We start from the raw sequence: 23,008 nt of genomic DNA on the forward strand, positions 1-23,008 counted from the left end.
TGGATATTAGGAAAAAGTTTTTCACTAGGAGGGTGGTGAAGCACTGGAATGGGTCACCTAGGAAGTTGTTGGAATCTCCTTCCTTAGAGGTTTTTAAGATAAGGATAGAAAAAGCCCTGGCTGCGGTGATTTAGTTGGGGATTGGTCCTGCTTTGAGCAGGGGGTTGAACTAGATGACCTCTTGAAGTCCCTTCCAATCCAGATACTCTATGATTCTATGACATTCCACCCATTCAAACTATATCTTCCCTAAATGCTTTCCCTGTGTATTAATATCCAGCTATATCCATTTAGCCACTCATGCAGGTCAATACTGATAACATATTTACTTACATTAAATTAGAGATTGATTTTTTTCTTGCACTTTATTAAATTTGAAGTAAATGGCATCCACCTTTACATCATCAGCTCTTTTTATTAGCTTCCTCAAAAGTGATAAAAATATGTCATGACTGTATTTTCTTAGATTCATACTATATTTGAACAAATTATATTTACATAAATTATATCTCCCTTGATGTTCTCTCTTTTTTTTCCTTTTTCTTTTTCTTTATTATTATTATTATTTTACTACTGGTTTACTTTGATGTCTTCTGCTCAATTTCCTCCACTGCTCATTTCATTCTGTCAGAATTTGCTTCTGTGAAATTCAACATTGTTGAATTTTTTTAACATTCAACATTGTTGAATTTTTTTAATGATAACTTTTTTGTTATCATTTTAATCTTTATGACTAACCTAACTAGATAAAATCCATGACTGCTTAGGTAATAGCAACAGTGCTTAGCCTTTATGTGCTGGATCCATAGAAAAAAGTTTATCAAAACATATTACATTTAAAACTGATTTATTAAACAAAGGAAGTAATATCTGTAGTTAGCGAAGTGAGCTGATTGTTTCTGGTCACCATGCCCTTCAAAATTTCAGACTAGTAGACCTCATCCTCTTACATCTAACTTTTTCTTCAGTTTGGAAGAGAAAAGAAGTTTTTCAGCATTTTCATCTCTCAGTTGGTTTCTTAACTTGAAATGAACTAATCATTGAACTGAGTTAGCTGAATAAATTGAAATGACGAAAATATTCTCTTTGTACCTGCAGAACAGGTTACGGCTGTCAAAAGTTGGTTCAGTACTTTGGTTCCAGCTTTGGTACTTACCACCAGTTCAGTGATTTGACTTTCTTTAAAACTTGACAGCAAACATGTATTGCTTAATATAAATATATATATTTGTATTTAAAGGATTTTAATAGATTATAATAAATTTAGGCCTTAATGTAAATTGTAAATTTCAAATTTCATTTTAAATTGATTTTTTTTTAATGAACCCGTATTTGAACAACAACAACAAAATCATTGTTTGTATCCTTCCCACTAGCCCCTGGTATATAAAGATGGGAGTGACTGGTATAATTCTCTAGTTGATGTGAGGAGCAACAATGGTTAGCTCTATATCCAGCCACTACTGCTAGCCGTGAAGTCTCAGTAGTTTGGAGCTTTCGACAGAAAATGGTTTAAAGTAGGGCACCGATTGTCCAACTGTGGGTTGCGACCCCATTTTAATGGAGTCACCAGGGCTGTCTTAGACTTGCTGGGGCCCAGGGCCAAAGCCAAAACCCGAGCCCCACCGCCCAGGGCTGAAATCCAAGCCTCACTGTTCAGGGCCAAAGCTGAAGCCTAAGGACTTCAGCCCTGGGTGACAGGGCTCGGGCTATAGGCCCTCTGCCTGGGGCTGAAGTCCTTGGGGTGCTGGGGCTCAGGCTTTGACTTTGGCCCTGCCACCAGGGCAGTGGGTCTCAGGCAGACTCAGGCTCCGGTTCCCCCCTTCCTGGGATTATGTTGTAATTTTTTTTATCAGAAAGCAGCCATGGTGCAATGAAGTTTGAGAACCCCTGAAGTAGAGAAAAGAGTCACTGGGGAAAAAGGCTGGCTTAGAAGTCACAGAAAATAATTGTAAAGGAAGGACAATATCATGCCCCCAAGATCCACATGAGGTGGTGACCCTGTGCATGCATTAGCCACGCCCACAATACCACTATGCCTTTCCATCGAAGGGGGAATCCATATGCTAGAAAAGTTCAGGGAAAGAGTTAGGCTGGGGACAAGGAGTGGATACCTTTGCATTGGGTAGGGCAAGGCTAACAGATACATAATTGACTCCTCTGGCCCTATGCAGATGACCCAAGCAAAGGTAATAGGAGTCTGGGTCCATACTGCCTTTCCAACAGAGCCTTTTCTATGAAGCAAAATCTTTTAAGGGTGCATCTTGGTCATGCAGCTGCATTGGCAGAGTGCGGGAGTCAGTAGCTGAAGTATAAGCTCATGCAGCATATAGATGCCTCTGATTTTCTGTTGAACTTCTGACTTTTGAGTATAGGGGCAAGAGGTGAGGGGAGGGGATCAGCAGGATTTGCAGGTGGGGCCTGCAGCCTGTTTCTTTTCCATTCTCAAATCTTCTCTCTTCTAGCATTTTCTGAATTTTCCAGAAATTCCAGGCCTAATCCTGGAAACAGTTGAGCTCCCTGAAGTCAATGGTAGCTGGAGGAGGAACAGTACCTGCAGGATTTGCTTATCAGCATGCAAGTTCAAGCTGTTAGTCTCTTGGCCATGACAGGTCTCACTCATTCTCTCAGATGGATGTCATTCTCAAACATGAAGGACACAGAAGCTGGTTTGAGGCTGCATATTTAAAACTACCAAAGGGCAAAACAGGGGGCAGATGATGCACACAATGCCCTGCATTGAGAAGCAACTCCTCCTTTAACCTCCTAAAAAATGAGCCATGAAAACAATCAAGGATGTGAACATACTCGAGGGTGAGACACATGAACCAACAGCAACATTAGTGGGGAACAGGGATGGGTGGGCTGTTGTGTGTGTTTATTCAGAAGAGCAATGTTCCTCTGTCCAATCAGGACAACAAATAATTTGAATCTAAATTATATATTGCCTCAAAAAACACAAGGGCACTGTTTAACACAGAATTTTATGTTTAAACATTGTTTATCAGCTGCACAGGCAAACATTCAGATATAAAAATAAGACAAGACTTCCAGCGGAAATACATTTTTAAAAGATAAACAATCATTTTCTAACTCTTTAGACACAACCCCCTCCCGAGTATTTTATTGTAAGTGACTGATTTTCACTTACCAACACCCTCCACTCCTCATTGTTATCTGTGTATATAGGATTTTTAAAAGGTCATCTGCATTTGAGAAAAGAAATACCCCTAAAGTGCCAGACTTTAAATTGCTGTTGAACCTGCAGTTTTTTTAGCTATTTATACATTTATAACTTCAAACAAGGTATATGTCAAACATTTCTGAAGCTTCTTTTTTTATTACACTTTTAATTCCTGGAGTGAATGACTGTATTGTGATGAAGTGGACTCTTCTTTTCCATAGCTACAGCTATGAATACTTATCATCTCAGTTTAATCAGTTTTTTTACTTTTTAGAAAATTCTTTTGTGACAGGCAGACATCACTTTAAAAGATAGAAAAAATAATATTTCCTAAAACACTAGTTTAAAGTATGAATATTGTTTTACATAGACTTCTTTCTTTCCTAAAGGAAAGAAAAGCCAACCTATAGAAGCACATTATCGTTTAAAAATCCTTGGTTGGACATCACCCAACAGGATTGCAAGTCCCCAGCATGATGGTAGCTAAGTACATTTCACTAATGATTAATTCTCTTGTATGTCTGGTGGAAGGGTGCCCACTATCTACACAGTCTTCACTCTAAATCTCCCTGCCAGCTGATCAACGGAATTACATTTTTGTGCTAGCACTAGACTGAACTGATTGTCTCATTTAGAAATGAGATGCTGCAATGCCAGATCAATGATACTGGTCGGTTATGAAGGAAATTTTTAGAATGTTTTAAAATAGTTTTCTTATAGGGATGAAAGAGGCATATGGCAGAAAACCTAGAGTAACAGTTATTGTGACTATGACAACTTCTCTATTTCATTATCAGTTAATTTACTAACATAGTAAACAACCTACTGAATATAGAACTGTTTATGTAATTAACATTTCTACCACTGCAAACATGCCTTCTCAGTTCCGCTAAAACCATCTATCACTTATACTGTGCTCATCACCATAGTATGAGTGTCCCCAAGATCTTGCTCTCTCAGACACATCCTGCCTATAGTTTGGAATTTCAGGATCTGCAAGGTGCTCAGAATCTCTTGCTTTCTTTCTTTAAAACAAACAAACAAACAATGGCTTGCACTTCAAGTGCATATACAGCATGAAAAACATACAAAATTTAAAAACAAAATCAGTTAAAATAAACTCTCCTGCATCTACCCATCAAACCTAACAATTCCCTATTTAATCCACTTACACTTCCTTCATGGCCTGGATCAATATTAAAAGCTTACAGTACCCTACATGATTGATAGATTCAGATTCCGGAAGTCTGCCAAACAATTAGTGGGGCCATTGTGTGATTGAAGTACTAAAGGAGAACTCAAAGAAGACAAGGCCACTGCGGAGAAGTTAAATGAATTCTTTGCATCGGGCTTTATTGCTGAAGATCTGAGGGAGATTCCCACACCTGAGCCATTCTTTTTAGGTGACAAATCTGAGGAACTGTCTCAAATTGAAGTGACAGTAGAACAGCTTTTGGAACAAATTGATAAACTAAACAGTAATAAGTCACCAGGACCAGATGGTATTCACCCAAGGGTTCTGAAGGTACTCAAATATAAAACTGGGTAAGAAAATAGCAAAAGAAATTAAATGTTGATCAATGCAAAGTAATGTATACTGGAAAACATAATCCCAACTATATATAAAAAGTGATGGGGCCTAAATGAGCTGGATTGGAGAGAGGGCAGGGGAGTTCGGGGTGGTGGTCAGGGGGTGGGGGTATGGATTGTGGTTGGGAGAAAACAAGGGGTTGAATGGGGGCAGGGGTCCTGTGGGGGAAGTCAGGAAGGACAGGGGTTGGATGGGGCGGCAAGGGTTCCGGGGGCAGTCAGGGACAGGGAGAAGGGGTGGTTGGATGGGGCAGGGGTTCCAGGGGCAGGGGTCAGGAATGAGAGGAGGAGTTGGATGGGGCAATGGGGGTCCGGGATCGGTCAGGGGACAGGAAATGGGGGTGTGTGGATGGGGAAGAGGTCCCAGAAGGGCCATCAGGGAAAGAGGGGATTGGATGGGGCAGGAGCCCTGGGGAGGGGAGGGACAGATAGGAGTTGGGGGCTGGGCCATGACCCCCTCCCGTAACCAGCCCTCCATACAATTTACGAAACCCGATGTGGCCCTCAGGCCAAAAAGTTTGCCTGCCCCTGCCCTAGAGATTATAAAAACTGTGATTGTTCATTTTAGAAGAGAGCAAACTAAGGGGCAGCGGGATATGACAGATTTCTATAAAACCGCGAGTGGAGTAGAAAAAGTGATTAAAGAAATGCTATTTACCCTTCACCTAACACCGGAACCAGGGCCATGCAATGAAGTTAATAGGCAGAAGGTTTAAAAAAAACAAAAGGAAATACTTCTGCATACAACACATTGTCAACCTGTGGAACTCAGTCCCAGGGGATCGTGTGAAGGCTAAAATTATAACTGTGTTTAAAAAAAAAGAATTATATAAAGTTCATGGAGAATAGGTCCACCAATGACTATTAGCCAAGATGGTCAGGGATGCAACCCCATGGTCTGGGTGTCTCTGAGCCTCTCTGTCAGAAACTGGGAATGGACAACTGAGGATGGATCACTCAATAATTGCTTTATTCTATTAATTGTCTGAAGCAGCTGGCACCCTCTAGTGTCAGAAAACAGGATACTAGGTGAGATGTACCATTGGTGTGTACCAATATGGCCATTCCTATGTTCTTATTCTGGCAGACTGGTGGAAGAGAGGGGGAAACTGAGTTTGTGAACACTGTACTAGTGCTTGTGAATGTTTTGCACTAGTTAAAGTGCCTAAATGGTCTTCAGATATATAGAATGCAGGGCCAGAAAGTAATCAGGTGTGGAATAACAGCCCTTAAGGGGTCTATGGCACTTAGAGGATCTCTAACATTGGCCTTGCACTGAGAAATAAGCCATCCAAACTTCCAGCAAACCTAAGTTAAACTCAAGGAAATGTTGTACCTCCCACCTAACAGTTCCCTGTTCCCCATTATACTAAGTTGCCTTCTTGGAGAAAGTTTATTAGACTTCTAGCCTCCTTCCCTACAGCATTTGTTTGAGTGTCTTTCCTTCCCTCCTAGCTCTTCAGCAGCAGCTGGTTGGCCTATTCCCCCATCCTGCTTTTCCAGGTGCATGGTGAGGTAGTATACTATCCACTCTTCTTAATATAGGTCCAACAGATTTGTGGAGGAGTTGGCTTATAGTCAATATATTTAAAAAGAAGTGCAGGATAGCCAATCCTCCCTGATGACACCAAATGTGTGCTTGTTGGGGACAGATAAAGGAGAACCCTAGGTTTCTCCTCCCAGAATAGAGGTGAAAGCAAAGGAAGAGTCTGGGACTGCTAGCAGACAATCAGCTGAAATGAAATCTAGTGTCATGTAAAGTTGCCTGGTTTTGGATCCAGCTAGAAGTTTTGCAGATTTCTGCCAAAGTTTTTGGTGTATCTGAAAAGAGTTTTGCAGGAGGCCTGAGATCACATGCAGGGTTTCTGGTGTTATTTAGCATGCTTACAGAGCTCTATTTAGTGTTTTATCTTTCTTTTCAATCATTAATACAAGATATCAAATATTTGGCTGTTTTATTAGAACATTGGTCAAATGATATGGGAGCACTGTTTTCCCTATACCACTGATTAACAGACTGAAGACAAACAGGTTAACAAATTAACCACTGTAGTAGGCGGTGGCACAGTTTACAAAAGTAACACACATGCCATTTAAAATAAGACTGGACAAAGCTCTGAAAAATAAACCATAGAAAACAATCCTGCATTTGCAGGGAAGTTAGATGACCTAAAGAAATCTTTTACATATATAGAGAGTTTTGACACTATATGATACAGCATGTACAGTGGATACTAACTGTCCTGTAAGTTTTGTAGTTGCATCTTCCTATTTCTGCTTAAATTCCTTTCTTCATGGCTGAATAGACTATACATTTTACCATCTGTAACGTTATTGGACAAACTTCTGAACGCTAACAGACTCTACCCATATGTATTTTGTGTTTCTTTCTCTAAACTTCACCAAGTTTTGATTGCTGCTGCTACTTTGATCTTTTTGATTTTCCCCTCACTTTGGGTAGACATGGGTATAAGCTGCAAAATTCAGAATTGCAGACAAATTCACTCAAATTTTGAGGGATTTATGGATGCTAGTTGGGCCTATCTTTCTTTTTCATTAATCTATTGGGCTATTATTATATTATGACCCACATTCAGTATTTTTGTTTTCAGTCACTAAAAATTGTATTTATGGACTTTATGTATGTTTAGTCTAAAGGAAGTACAATTATGCACTTTCATACTACTGTTATATTTCCCCTTATTGTACATGCTGTCACTTCCACTCTGTGATATTCTGTTTACTGATGCTTGCTTCTTTTGTGGTGTATTGAAAACTGTGAAAATTACAAGCTGTCACTTTAAATTTCAGGGGGGGTTCCTGCTCCTGCTTGCAGGCTAAGGAGATCTGCAGGAAAGTGTGCAATCTGGGCCTAGGAGTCAGTTAACTAGCAGACAGTCGAGGGTAAGGCGGGGTGAGTTGTGTCTTTATGTTTTAGGGAGAGCCTGCCTTCTCTCTCTGTGTTTATGGGTTCTTGCATATTATTTTTATTTCTAACAAATAAAGTAGTGCTATGTTACAACTTTCCAGCAGGAGTATTCTATGTTTTATCTAACTTCTCTGTGGTATGCCATGAAACATAACACTTTCTATTCTTGCATAACTACTGGTAGGGTTGCCAACAGTCCTATATTACAAGGGACGTCCCTTATTTTTTCACCTCTCTACAACAAGGTCGAGAATTGCTGAGTGCTGCAAAAAGCAGAAAAAAAAATCCTAGCGAATGTAGATGAGTACTGATTATTAATTAATTAATAATATAATAGGAGGAGAGGAAAAGCAGAGGTGCTAAGAAAACAGTCACTTATTGTTGAAATACAATGTTGGCAACCCGACTTACTGGCCCAGTCAGATTTTTCTTATGGAATGTATTGAATATATATAAACATTCCAATGTGTGACATAACTAATCCATTGGAGGTGTTGGTCCAAATCCTGTTCATTTTACTCACATGGGTAATCTACACTGACCTGAATAGTGACTGTTTGTGTGAACACAGTTGCCACTGGCTGAGAGTGATGTGTAGAACTGGGTAGAAAAAATGTATAGTAGTGTGATGGGGGAAAAAATCAAAAAATTGAGATATTGCATCAAAATGTTCATGTTTTTTCCTCCAAAATGAACGGGGGTAGAGGGGAACCAGAGTTATTTTTGCCAAGGAAAAATATGCAATTTTTTGCCTAACATAACTTTTTGAAAAATTTCAATTTGATCCAAGGTTTGCTTCTGTCTTTTTCTTGTATGTGTGTATTTATTTTTGTTAAGAAACACCATTTCTAAAAAGGTAAAATTTCACCCTTAATGAACTTCACCAGATTTTTAAATTTTGCATGTGGGAATTCATGAAGCAAAACCAAACAGTTTTTGATAGTCCTATCATGAGACATACACAACAGGGTAGAGTATCCTGGATTATGAGAGTCCTACGAGATCCTGTAACGCCAACTATCATCTACACATGAAGAGAATAGGATAAAGAGTCTTTTAGCTATAGAAGAGCTAAATATTCCATTTTGTGCTACAAAGTCTATCTCATAAATTCAGGGGCAGCAAGAGTCAGTGAGAGATGACAGGATGTGGAATATTGTTGCCTTTCAACACTTTGCCTCAAAATTTGAGGACATCAATTTATTAACACATGAAACAAAAAATATTTTCAATATCTGCTCAGTTAAATCAGGTTAAACTGGAAACTTTAAAGCTTCATCTTTAACTAATTGTTGTCTTTTCAGCAGAATTCGGATAAAAAGTACTGTAAGCTTCATTTTAACAAACTACATCCTATACTGTGCACTCCTTTAATGTAAACTAATTAAAACTGTAAGTGATTTGTTTTCATTCTACATTTGTGAGTGGCATTAGTGCTGATGTAAGAAAAGGACAGATTGATAGCAATGGTTAAACCAAGCATCATACTGTAAGTTTGCCAGAAAAGCTCCCACAAATTCCTTACAGTACCAATTATAACATTACAACCATTCCACTCTTTCATTGCTCTCAGGAAGAGACTGCCAAGTGTCACTCTATCTGGTAGCTTTTTGTTCTACAGACAAAGGAGAACTAGGATTAGACTATCAAACTCATCTTCACTTGAGACTTGAACAAGATATGAACCCAAACCTGTAGAGATGAAATTATAGTCCACTTACCCACGGCAAAACATTTAGCCACAACAACTTTTTGAAGTCAAACTAATTGCATAATTAAGTTGAAACACAGGAAAAGCTCCTGTCCTGAATCTGTAGCTGTAGTGTTTTCCCATGTGCATTCTTCTGTGTATGTTAATTTATCTTTTGTGATACATGTACATATAATAGCAGAAAAAATGAAGAGTTTTTCAAATCATTTCACAACATTCACTATAGGTGTTCCTGGACACTTAATTGCTATGAACAAGTTGTAGTGTGTTGGGAAAAAGTTATTACAGCTAGCATAGATCTGTTCAGTACACACACACATATAGACACACACACACAGAGACCTCTCTTTGAATACAAGCGTGAACATTGTTGACACACAATGGTACTTCCTTAAGATGATAATTGTTAGAACAGTACTTTTGGTTTTGTAGGAAAAAGTCATTCATTTTTTTCTTCAGGTATATTTAGGATTAATCCAATTTTGCAGAACAAACTTGAAAATGACATGTCTTGTAGCAGCACCTCTTTCTTAAAAATAAATAAATAAATTTCACCTGGCACTAAAATAAAGGAAGAAATAAAGTAGGAATCAGTCCTTGGGCACATTAAGGTCATGTTACCCTTTCACCACAGCTAAAACAGAATAGAATTCTTAATCATTATTATAAAACAACAAATCTAGATAAAATGTCCTTGTGTCTGTTAGAATTTTAAACTTCAGTTGGCTCAATCTCTGAGTCACCTCTCTGGAATTACAAAAAGTTGCTTTGTTGTAAGCTATGATCTTCTATGATAGCATTACGAAGATTTTCCAGTAGGTTCTACAGTCCATATGTAAATCACATCCTCCTATAATGCCTTCCTTTTATGGGTCTAATTTTCTCTAGTTTGCCAAAAAGGATAGTGTTTGATAATGGAAACAAAAATATAGTTTTTGACATAAATAAGCCATACTTTAGTATTATCATCACCATCCATTTCAACTAGCACCCACAAGGTGCTGCATACCATACACACAAAGGTAGGACTGGCCCCTTCCCCAGAGAGTTTACAATATGTAGTACAGTGTTATTGGGGAAAATAACACAATTATTGACGTTTTAAAATATATATATATATATCCTTTGTTAAATATATATATCCTTCGTTAAAAATTAAGTCACTTCATATATTATTTAGTAAAACCCAGAATTACTGCAATATATTCAGAGCTGTTGTGTCTATCTCAGCAGGTCACAAATGTGCTTGAATAGCTGCTTTCTTAACATTAATTGGTGACATTTTGGTTCCTACTGAGTTAGGTATATCCTGTAACTTGCTCATGATAATCTAGGCTACATTCCTATAATATTCTTCCAGTTGTATTTTCTGGAACTGGCTTAAATAATAATAAAGGCCACAAAACAAGCAATGTGCAAGATGCATTCTGAACTTCACTCACAGGTTGGAATGGTTTCATTGGATATTATGATATTCAGCAATCTTCAGATAGATATGCTAGAGATATGGATGCATACTAAGAAATGTGATTTACCACAGAGAATTTTGCCCATGAGTTTAGGAAGTTAACAGCTTTGATATCACAATCATGAAGAATCTGGTACTTCAGAGTCTGCATCTCTTCTGATCATCATACCACTGCAGTCTTTATATTAACAGCATTTTGCATTTTTTAAATTAGATTATGTTAAGCACTTTGACTTTGAAATTCTCCCCTTGGCAAACATTTTCCCTACATTCTTGGCCTATTTTAATGGAATGATTTGTTTCAATCTTACATTCCTCTTCACATACAAACCTCCTGCCCCCGCTCCACACAAACTCTGGGGAAGCTAGGACACAAGGGGTATCTCTAGGACCGGCGCTTCCATTTAGGTGACCTAGGTGGTCGCCTAGGGAGCCAGGATTTGGGGGGGGTAGCATTTTGCTGCTCTCGGTGGCAATTCTGTGGCGGGGGGTCCTTCCGCGCTCCGGGTCTTTGGCGGCAATTCTGCAGCAGGTCCTTCACTCGCTCCGGGACCCGCCGCTAAAGTGCCCCGAAGACCAGCAGCGCGGAAGGAACCCACAGCCGCAGAATTGCCGACGACGACCGGGAGCACAGAAGGACCCCCGCCTAGGGAGTCAAAAACCCTGGCGCCGCTCCTGGGTGTCTCCCCTCCCTCTGTGGCCTTTGGGGACAACAGCAAAGAGGAACTAGCCAGAGACTCCAGCAGCAGAAGCAGCGTCAGACACTCAGAGAACTTTCTACAGCATTGATTGGACTTTCTCTGCCCTGTGATGTCTGACTGTTTGCTTTAACCTACTCCCTCACAAACTCTTCATCTCAGCTTCACTGAACACCTGCCCCTCGTACTCTCATTTTGCCTGCCTGTCCCCATCATCTTTCTTTTCTTCAGCTTCCCATCTCTCTTCCCTTTTCTTTCCATTTTGCTTAGCATCTCCTAACCACCCCAACACACACACAATATTGTGGAACATCACATTGTTCAGTCTGCTTGTCTGTTCTACCCTTTCTTCCATCCTGTGTCTGTCTGGTCTATTTAGACTGCAAACTTTTCAGGGAAGGAACTGTCGGCTACTCTGTATAGTGTCTAGCACCATAGTGACCCATTTTAAGCTGATCCTAGGCACTACCATAATAAAGAAGAGTGCAATTTATTTAAGAAATAAGGCTTCATTCCTCTTCTTCCCAGCCTCAGCCATGAACCCTGAAAGGCAGATATAAATATATTATAAAAGGTGAAGACTTAAAAAAGAAATCTGAACTGTTTATTCTATGTCTGTGTTTTAGAAACAGAGGTTAAATGATGACACTTTTCTTGTTGTTCTGTTCTTTATAGGGTGGTTGGCTCAGTAAAGCACCATAGAATGCATCTGCTGTAGAAGGTGGCTTTTCAGAAATATGCTTTGATATATTTCCGCTGCTTTTAAAGCGGAATGTTCTGAATGTGCAGATTGGATTTATCCTTCTCACAAAGTAAATATACCAAACATGAAACTGCAACCTTATCTTCAAATCTCCTCTCAATTCTGCCCCTCTCTACTTATTTTCTCATTTCTCTTATCATTTTACCTCTCCCTGCTCTGATCCTTCAGCAATGCCAGCCTCAATAAGCTGTTTGAATCCCCCCTCACAACCACCTTTGTCATTTTACTTGTACATGGAAATCTCTTCCTAACCAGTCCATAAGGCCATTATTGTCTTCCTCTTTAAATCCCTTCACAAAACCCATTTCTACTATTCTGCCCAGAAGAAAACTGACAACTAACAATGACCAGGTAGGGGGGCGATGGGGGACAGTAGAGATTTAAAAAAAAAATTATTGTATCCCTCTCTGACAACTCAATATGTGGCTTGTTGTCTTCAATTGTGACTACCTCAGAGCAAGGATTCTGTCCCTTTCTCCTCCTCAATACTACACTGCCACCATTATAGTCAATGGAGGTGCCAGAACTGAAAATGCCTCCATGTAGAAAAGAGGGAGTTGCTAGCAAAGCATTCTCTTTGAGGTGCTCTTAACTTTTAAATTTACTCCACACTTTCATTTACAATAGTCCATAACATTTGGTCTTTGGGCATGTTGCAGGCCTGTTTATTTCCCCAAGGCTTTTGGGAGGTAAGAATATGATGAGGGTGCTATTTGTGAGTGAGGTGAGGTATTGTGCAGAACAGTTTTCATCACCAATCATTTATGTTCTCTTTGGAATGAGGACGTGCTGCTGGCTTGGCTATGCAATTGTGTTTTTAATTCATGGCAAGAGTGCCTTGAAGTTGCGGAGGCACTTTTAAAAGATGTATTATGAACAGAAATAAATATTAAAAAATGTCTGCATAGCACCCAGCACGTTTTGGATGCTCCTGTAAGTACAAGCAATAAATAAGTCTTTAAAGGTCAGCATTGAAACTACATCCACACAGAGAAATAATTAATAAATGGAAATAGTGGCTGACAAAGGCAATTTAATCACATTTAAGCTTCTGTCATTCTTGAGCTCCTTCTTGCCATTAACATTTCCTGGAAATTTTAATAACTGTTGCGTCCCTTGGAGGAAAAAAAAAAGTCACTTTGTATTCAATATATTCCCTACCCTTAAAGAAAGAGGACTATTATAACTATTTTCTCTTCTTTGTTCATGAACTTCAATCCTTCAGCCATAGATGCAACAATGATGCTTCATGGGAGAACTAAAAGGGAAACATTTAAAGAAACTACTAGGAATGTCCTTCCCCGCATTATTTTCCAAAATAAAGTATTTTGTAAGTGAATTTTAATAGAAAGTAGGACTAAAAAAAAAATTAGAATAAACTTACTTAGCTACCAGCTACAAGGTGTTAATCAGAATCTTGATTATTAACACCAAGTTCCACTTACGAATAAGCTACTGTCTGTCCTGAGAATTTTACCACCTCTCAGCACCATATTCTTTGGGTGTTAATGAGGATGAAACACTCTGCTTCCTTCCTTGAGTGGCACTACGTCATTATCCTTTGGTCCATTTATAACTCATTTTTCTGTCTATTTCCTGGCAAAAATTAGATGTCGATTGTAAATATTTTGAACTGACATTTCTAGATATTATGAGCCCAGTTCTGCAGTACTTATAATTATATGAATAGTCCTACTATCTTCAGTTGAATGAATCACATAAGAATGGGCTGCAAGACAAGAAACTGTGTAAAATTTTCCAAAATATCATTTTTTACGCTCCTACCTCACTTTTGAAAATGTTACACCCCGTATCAATCTGGTTAGAGTCCATCACTACAGTACGTGAGGGTTTTAATGTACACACTGTGCTTTTAAATTATACAAATTCTGTCTGCAAGGCCCATTTTTCCACCCCATGTTCCCTGTACAGTTGACTCCTAAATTGGGTATTTTAAATGGAAATATAGCTGGACTAGTCTGCAACTGCATACAAAGGACTAGAGTTGTATAAAACTTTTATATAGTAATTAGGTCTGTCAAGCGATTAAAAAATTAATCATGATTAATCACGCTGATAATAATAGAATACCATTTATTTAACTATTTTTGGATGTTTACTACATTTTCAAATATATTGATTTCAATTACAACACAAAATACAAAGTGTACAGTGCTCACTTTATATTTATTTTTTATTACAAATATTTGCACAGTAATAAAAAAAGAAATTGTATTTTTCAATTAACAATACAAGTACTGTAATGCAATCTCTTTATCATGAAAGTTGAACTTATACATGTATAATTATGTACAAAAAATAACTGCATTCAAAAATAAAACAAATGAAAAACGTTAGAGCCAACAAGTCCACTCAGTCCTACTTCAGCCAATCGCTCGGACAAACAAGTTTGGTTACAATTTGCAGGAGATAATGCTGCCAGCTTCTTGTTTACAATGTCACCTGAAAGTGAGAATACGTGTTCGCATGGAACTGATATAGCCAGCGTCGCAAGATGTTTATGTACCAGATGCTTTAAAGATGTCCCTTCATGCTTCAACCATTCCAGACGCCACGCGTCCATGCTGATGACATGTTCTGCTCGATAATGAACCAAGCAGATCAGACCGATGCATGTTCATTTTCATCATCTAAGTCAGATGCCGCCAGCAAAAGGTAGATTTTCTTTTTTGGTGGTTAGGATTCTGTCATTTCTGCACCTGAGTGTTGCTCTTTCCAGAATTCTGAAAGCATGCTCTACACCTCGTCCCTCTCAGATTTTGAAAGGCAAAATCAGATTCAGATTCTTAAACCTTAGGTTGAGTATTATATCATTTTTAAAAATCTCACATTGGTACCTTTCTTTGCATTTTGTCAAATCTGTTGTGAAAGTGTTCTTAAAACAAACATGTGCTGGGTCATCATCCAAGACTGCTATAATATGAAATATATGGCAGAATGTGGGTAAAAAAGAACAGGAGACATACAATTCTCCCCCAAGGAGTTCAGTCACAAATTTAATTAATGCATTATTTTTTTAATGTGCATCATCAGTCTGGAAGCACATCCTCTGGAATGATGGCCGAAGCATGAAGGGGCATATGTATATTTAGCATATCTGGCATGTAAATACCTTGCAACACTGGTTACAAAAGTGCCATACGAATGTGTGTTCTCACTTTCAGGCAATATTGTAAATAAGAAGCAGGCAGTAGTAGCTCCGGTAAATGTAAACAATCTTGATTGTCTTAGCGATTGGCTGAAAAAGAAGTAGGAGTGAGTGGACTTGTAGGCTCTAATTTTTACATTGTTTTGTTTCTGAGTGCAATTATATCACAAAAAAACTACATTTGTAAGTTACACTTTCATGATAAAGAGATTCCACCACAGTACTTGTATGGTGAATTGAAAAATACTATTTCTTTTATCATTTTTACAGTGCAAATATTTCTAATTAATAATAATACTATAAAATGAACACTGTACACTTCATATTCTGTGGTGTAATAGAAATCAATATATTTGAAAATGTAGAAAAACATCCAAAATATTTAATAAATTTCAACTAGTATTCTATTGTTTAACAGTGTGATTAATCATAATTAATTTTTTTTTAGTTAAGTGTGTGAGTTAACTGTGATTAATCGATAGCCCTAATAGCAACAAAAATCTAAGGCCAGGATTGTAAAAGATTAAAATAAAAAAAATATGAAGTTAAGGAACTTAAGCCTATTTACGGTTTCTAAAGTAAGCACAAAATGTACAAGGTCTTATAAGACAGTCCTACGGAATTTAATAGAAGAATATATACCTGCTATATAATTTCATACAATGGCTGGGAGAATCTATGGAAAGGATTCTCACTCTATTAAATTATACAAGTCTGCAAAAATAAATCTCATAGAATGCTATTGGTTTCTCCCCTATTACATTTCATAGGATTGTTCCATAAGATGGTGGGTTTTGACTAAAATCAGCTGAAATTTGTATTGTGTGTTGGCTTCCATGAGACTGAGGCTCAAAATGAAACTCTGGGGGCTCTGAGCCCAAAGTAGGCCCCAGTTTTTCATTGGCACCTGCACCTCTGCAGATCACCAGTGACATCAGTAGGACTCCATACAGGCACAGTTGATCCCAGTGCAGGACTGTTTAAATCTCTTGAGTTTTGCACATGTATCATCATGTCAATGAAAATAACTGACCAACCTGATTGCCTCCTGTGATGAGATAACTGGCTCTGCGGATATGGTGAAAGCGGTGGATGTATATATCTTGACTTTAGCAAAGCTTTTGATACGGTCTCTCACAGTATTCTTGCTAGCAAGTTAAAAAAGTATGGATTGGATGAATGGACTATAAAGTAGATAGAAAACTGGCTAGATTGTTGGGCTCCACAGGTAGTGATCAATGGCTCAATGTCTAGTTGGCACTGGTATCAAGCGGAGTGCCCCAGGAGTCAGTCCTGGGGCTGGATTTGTTCAACATCTTTATTAATGATCTGGATGATGGGATGAATTGCACCCTCAGCAAGTTGGCAGATGACACTAAACTGGGAGGAGCGGTAGATTCGCTGGAGGGTAGACCTGGACAAATTAGAGGATTGGGCCAAAAGAAATCTGATGAGGTTCAACAAGGACAAGTGCAGAGTCCTGCACTTAGGAAGGAAGAATCCCATGCACCGCTACAGGAGGGGGACTGACTGGTTAGGCACAGTTCTGCAGAAAAGCACCTGGGATTACAGTGGATGAGAAGCTAGATATGAGTCAGCAGTATGCTCTTGTTGCCAAGAAGATTAATGGCATATTGGGCTGTATTAGTAGAGGCATTGCCAGTAGATCGAGGGAAGTGATTATTCCCCTCTATTTGGAACTGGTGAGGCCATACCTGGAGTACTGTGTCCAGTTTTGGTCTCCCCATTACAGAAGGGATGTGAACAAATTAGAGAGAGTCCAGCAGAAGGCAACAAAAATGTTTAGGGGGCTGGAGCACATGACTTACGAGGACAGGCTGAGGGAACTGGGGTTATTTAGTCTGCAGAAGAGAAGAATGAGGGGGGATTTGATAGCAGCCTTCAACTACCTGAAGGGGGTTTCCAAAGAGGATGGAGCTAGGCTGTTCTCAGTAGTGCAGATGACAGAACAAGAAGCAATGGTTTCAAGTTGCAGTGGGGGAGATCTAGGTTGGATATTAGGAAACACTATTCACTAGAAAGAGTAATGAAGCACTGGAATGGGTTACCTAGGGAGGTGGTGGAATCTCCATCCTTAGAGGTTTTTAAGGCCCAGCTTGACAAAGCCCTGGCTGGGATGATTTAGTTGGTGTTGGTCTTGCTTTGAGCAGGGGATTGAACTAGATGACCTCCTGAGGTCCCTTCCAACCCTGATATTCTCTGATTCTCTGATTCTAACTGAGTCTGTGTTGCAAAGCTTGTGTATGGCTGTACAGTGCTCAATTTGTCATGATTCTTCAGCACAAAAGCCCAACATTTTATACTGAGAGAGAGAGAATTGGCTTATTTGAATTAATAAAACCTGTATAATCCAGCACTTTATTTTGTATTACATGAGGTTATTTGAGTCATAAACCTTAATCTGATCAAGGCAACAAAACATGATGTGGCTATTACCCAGGATAACGTGGTATAATTCAATCTTTTCAGAACAGGCATCTACTGTCACACAAATCTACATTTTGGTTGTTTCTCAATGAATCTGTTGTTTAACAAAAGCAAAAATGTAAGGCCTCAGCTGGTGCTTTCTCAAACAATAGTTAATGATTAGTGGCACAGTCAAAGGAAGTAGAGAGCCCCATTTTAATGGACCAAATTCCGACTTCATTTAAGCTAAGAAACCAATAGCTAGGAAGAGAAATGTGAGAAACCAGTTGCTCAGAAGGGAGCTATAGTGCCTGACTCCCAAAAATCCAGAGTCAACAGAATGTAGGAACTATCTTGGTTTTGTCTTTGATTAACTATGGGAGTTTATTCAGAGGAGGGTTAAGAAATAAAGAATGTAGTCAATGCATTTTTTTACCTGCACTATGAATGGCCTCTGCACAACTCTGATTACTCTGACTTTGGGCAAGTAATTTGCATTTAAATAAAGATTCATTAGCACCTGCTTTGGATGAAAGGAGTAAAGGCAGGAAGTTTTTGGTTGAGCAAGTTGCTGTTTTACTTTTAGTAGCTGCCTAAAACAAAATTACTTATTTTTCATCTCCATAACTGCTGCCATTCTTCACTTGTAGTTATTCCATCTATTCCCTCACCATGGGGCTCTGTAATACTGGGCCAAGTTCTGCACTGACAGACTCAGTACAACCATCTTGATGTAAAAAAAATCGGACTACATCAAGTGAAGTCAATACAGAAAGTGGCCTATTAATTTATCCTTTATTCTGGGAGTACAGAATTCTTTTCTTGGTGTCAGTAGCATTAAATTCACAATTTCATTCCTCATATTTATTTTCCACCACATTTGTTAATGACATTCATCCTCTGCAGTTTATTAACACATAGGGAACACTGAAGGAGGGAGGCCATTTTGTGTTTGAAAGGATTGTGTGCAAAGAGTAAAGAAAAAGGATTGGACTCCACATGCATTTGCATGAAACTGAAAAGAGTCAGAGAAAAAAATATGAAACAGAATTTTAGAAATAATTGTAAAATACTAGATTCAGAAATAGGAGAGAAAAGTAAGTAGCTGGTGGTGGTAGGAATGCTGCGAAGATCACACAATTACTTGTGAAATACACTTTAGCTCAGGGGTTGGCAACCTTTCAGCAGTGGTGTGCCAAGTCTTCCTGTATATACTCTAATTTAAGGCTTCACATGCTGGTAATACATTAACGTTTTTTAGAACGTCTTTCTATAAGTCTATAATATATAGCAAACCTACTGTTATATGTAAAGTAAACAAGGTTTTCAAAATGTTTCAGAAGCTTTATTTAAAATTAAATTAAAATGCAGATCTTATTAGTTTAGCGTGATCCTTGCCCTTGCTGAGTTTTCCAATGTCTGGTGGCACCTATTTAGATACTTTAAGCTGCACACAGGCTTCTGAGTCATAAGTTGATAACCTGCTGGCAGGAGGTCAGCGACTGGAACCCCAGATCGGCATCTGAGATGAGTGGAGCTGGTAGGGCTGAGCAGGGCCAGAAGCCTGGACCCTGTCTGACAGGGGGCCTGCACTGGGAGCAAGGTGAGTGGGGCTGCAGCGAAGACCCCAGCTGGTAAGGAGGCAGCAGCCGGAACCCCAGAGCGGTAGTGGGCTGAGCGGGTCAGCCCGCCCAGCTCTAGAGTTTCAGGGGTGGGTTGAGCATCTCCGCCAGCCCCCCTCTGGGGCTTCAGCTGCCGGCTCCTGCCAGCTGGGGTCTCATTCCACTGCCAGCCTGGAGTTCCTTCCCCCAGGCCAGCAACGGGTGCTGAGTGGGACCCCGGCTGGCAAGGGGCCATCAGCGGGAACCCCAGAGTGGCGGTGGTCTGAGCAGCTCAGCCCACCGCTGCTCTGGGGTTTCAGCCGCTGGCTCCAGCCAGCTGGGGTCTCAGCCCACTGCCAGCCTGGGGGAAACAACCTCAGGCCAGCAGCGGGCACTGAGTGGGATCCACGGTGGGAGTCCAGCAGGCAGGAGCCAGCAGTGGAAACCCCAGAGGTGGGGTTTCACCTACCGGCTCCTGTCAGCAGGGCTCACAGCCTGCTGTCAGCCTGGGGTTCCTTCCCCCAGGCCGGCAGTGGGCGCTGAGTGGGACCGGTGGCAGGACCTCAGCTGGCAAGGGACCAGCAGCGGAAACTCCAGAGCTATGGGGGGCTAAGCGGCTGAGCCCAACCCGCATGCCATCAACAATCAGCTCGCATGCCACCTTTGGCACGTGTGCCATAGGTTGCTGACCTCTGCTTTAACTTGTTTCAAACATTTGTATGTTTCTAAATAGTTTTAAGCAACTCTTTGCATTATTACTTTTAGAGATCTCCAACACAGCAGATAAACATAGTATTGCTTGGAAAATCAACCATTCAGCTAGGAGAATAAGTCACTGTAATAACTTGAGAACAGTAGTAGGACAAATATATAAGGATGTAATGGAGAAATATCAAACCTTAATACAGACCTACCTTGCCTACATATTGATAATCAGAGCCTGTATATTCCTCCAGCAAGAAAAACTGGTTCCACATCCAGCCCCGTTTCTGGCGGTGAAGTGCTTTTCCATCACTCCCGGATACACGTGCCACAAAGCCTTTTGGTTGGTGGTCAGTTGTCCTTCTGAACAGCATTTCTGCATAGCAGGAATGTGGCAGACACATCCAGAGCAGCAGTAGCAGTAAGACTTGTTGTATTATCATAGTTCTCCCCTGCTGTCTGTCCTCCAAGCCAGATGGTTGTGGGGTCAATAGTGTTGTTTTCCTGGATTACCTTTTTATGTCTTTTTAGTTGGCAGTGTCGCCAAGTGATTTCCAGTAGTTCATCTCCCTTCCACACATATTCCACCAAATCCTCAAAGTAAACAGAAAAGACACAGTGTAAGTTGAAAACATTCCATTTGCCCGTGACTGACTTCATTATCATACTTGACAGTACAGCTGTAAAGCCTTACAGCAAAGAAAGCAACTGGTTATTTCCCATAACTGATGGTTGATGGGTCACTATAAAGGTTTTCTGTCAACCTTCACCAAGTGGGAGGGTTGCAAATGGAGTAGGTAGCTGCTTTCAGAACATTACATGATGAACACAACAAAAGTGCATTGAGCTGATTAACTTTTTTTCTTAACTTTTCAGTTTAAGAACTTTGAGGGTGTTTTTTTCATGTAGACTAGGGGATTTAATACTAATAGCACTTACATATTAAATACTGTAGCCCTTACTTCAAATGTTTTCCACCTGATTTGATTTACAAGTAATCCAGTGTTTTATTAATCTTGTTATCTGGAGGCCTGAAAAGACTAATGCAAAGCAATTTTAGAAACCACAGAAATGGTGAAACGCTAGTTCCCCAAGGCATTTTAAATGGCAAATGGGAACATCATATGCATCAGAAGAAACAGAACATGACAAGAAGCAAACTTTTCAATATAGAAAGTTCTTAGGATATAGTACTTACAGTATGAACTGAGGTAGCATGCAAACAACTTTAAATGCAAGAAAAAAAAATGAAATATCTAGGGCCTGATCTGATTTGATGTTGTCATTGTGAAGTCAGAATATTTTCACCTACAATATTCTTAAATTTGACACTCAATACACAACTATTACTACAGAGAGAAAAAAAGTAAATCCATTTCCAAATGTTTTTTTTTTAGGTTTGTGTAGCATTTTATGGTTTTTTTTTCCTGACATAATAAGGAAGCATTTAGCACCATGGTGAAATAATAGGCAGATTCCATCAATATCTTATGTTGACATCAAACAGAAAAAAACTGTTTCCAATCTCGTGCCTATGCACCTTCTCAGCATATCACTCTTCACGACTGTTGACACCATTAGCTGATTTCCACTTTAAAAGATTCAATTTGGAAATTACCAAACGCTTAAGAGCAAATGTCTGCATGGCTCATTTAGATGTGTTTCAGCAGGCAAATCATCTAAAATACGATTTTTTAAAAAAGAATATTAACACTTAAATGTTTTTTGTTAGAATCACATTTCATCTTTAATTTCATTCCAAAGCACCACTGTAACTTGATCAAAGCTATTTTGAAATATATTAAGTATAAATGAAAGATATATAATTATTTATCATAATGGTACATTACAGACTTCAAGTATATACAATTATTATTACAGATTATTTTAATATACATAAATATAGCAGACAAAAATTAGTAGCTATAAATAAGAGAAGTCTATCTATATGCAAATAAATATATAAAACAGTGGGGAACTAATGTTTCATCATTTCTGTGGTTTCTAAAACTGCTTTGCATTAGTCTTTCAAACCACTGGCAAACAAGATTAAAACATTGGATTACTTGTAAACTCACTTTGTGCACCCTATTCTTTCAGTTCCTCTTTGCCAAGCCTCCATTACCACCTTTTTCAGCTCCTACCTAAAAATATTCATTTTTGCTGTAACTCCCATAAGTACCTTAAGTACCGCGCTCAACAGAACTCAGATATACACATGACTAAAATGAGTAACTACATACAATTATTACCGTAACTTTTGCCTTCCCTTCTCATTCCCCACATTTATGTTTCCCACCCTTACTTATTGTGTCATGTCTAATTTTTAACACCCAAATTTGGCAGAAGTCTGAACAGAAGTCACTTGGATTTGTATGAACACAAAGGATGTGACTTTACCATTAATTCAGTGGGAACAAGATTGGGTTGTTTGATTGACATTCCTCAACAATCTTTTCTTTTACTTATTCAGTAAAGGGAAACATATAGTGATATGGAATTTTCAACACATTGCTTCAGTAAAGGGGCTAGCACTTCTGGGGAATAATAATAATAATCTTTCCACAGTATTTTGTCTTAAATGAAATAAGAACAGCTTTGTATAGCCTACATAATGCAGTCTGCACCCAGAACAGAAGTGTAGAACTTGTTAATTCCTTACTGGTTAATTTGTGAGAGAGAAATGTTGGCGTCATATTTTTTGCAGACCCCACTAGCCTCTGCTAAGGGGGAAATGGTGTCTGTTGCCAGGCAGCAAGAGTATAT

General features: G+C 39.2%; 1 protein-coding gene across 1 annotated transcript in view; it reads right to left on the bottom strand.

Annotated features, from left to right (window-relative positions):
* LOC115646190 (cadherin-10-like) overlaps positions 1–23,008 on the bottom strand; it is a 154,455-nt gene that overhangs the window by 86,028 nt on the left and 45,419 nt on the right. Inside the window, 1 exon segment of the mRNA XM_030551750.1 lies at positions 20,455–20,836. Within this exon segment, the coding sequence (XP_030407610.1) occupies positions 20,455–20,685 (231 nt within the window). The 5' untranslated portion in view covers positions 20,686–20,836.

This window comes from Gopherus evgoodei, chromosome 2, assembly GCF_007399415.2.
Source record: "Gopherus evgoodei ecotype Sinaloan lineage chromosome 2, rGopEvg1_v1.p, whole genome shotgun sequence".
NCBI classification, from domain to species: domain Eukaryota; kingdom Metazoa; phylum Chordata; order Testudines; family Testudinidae; genus Gopherus; species Gopherus evgoodei.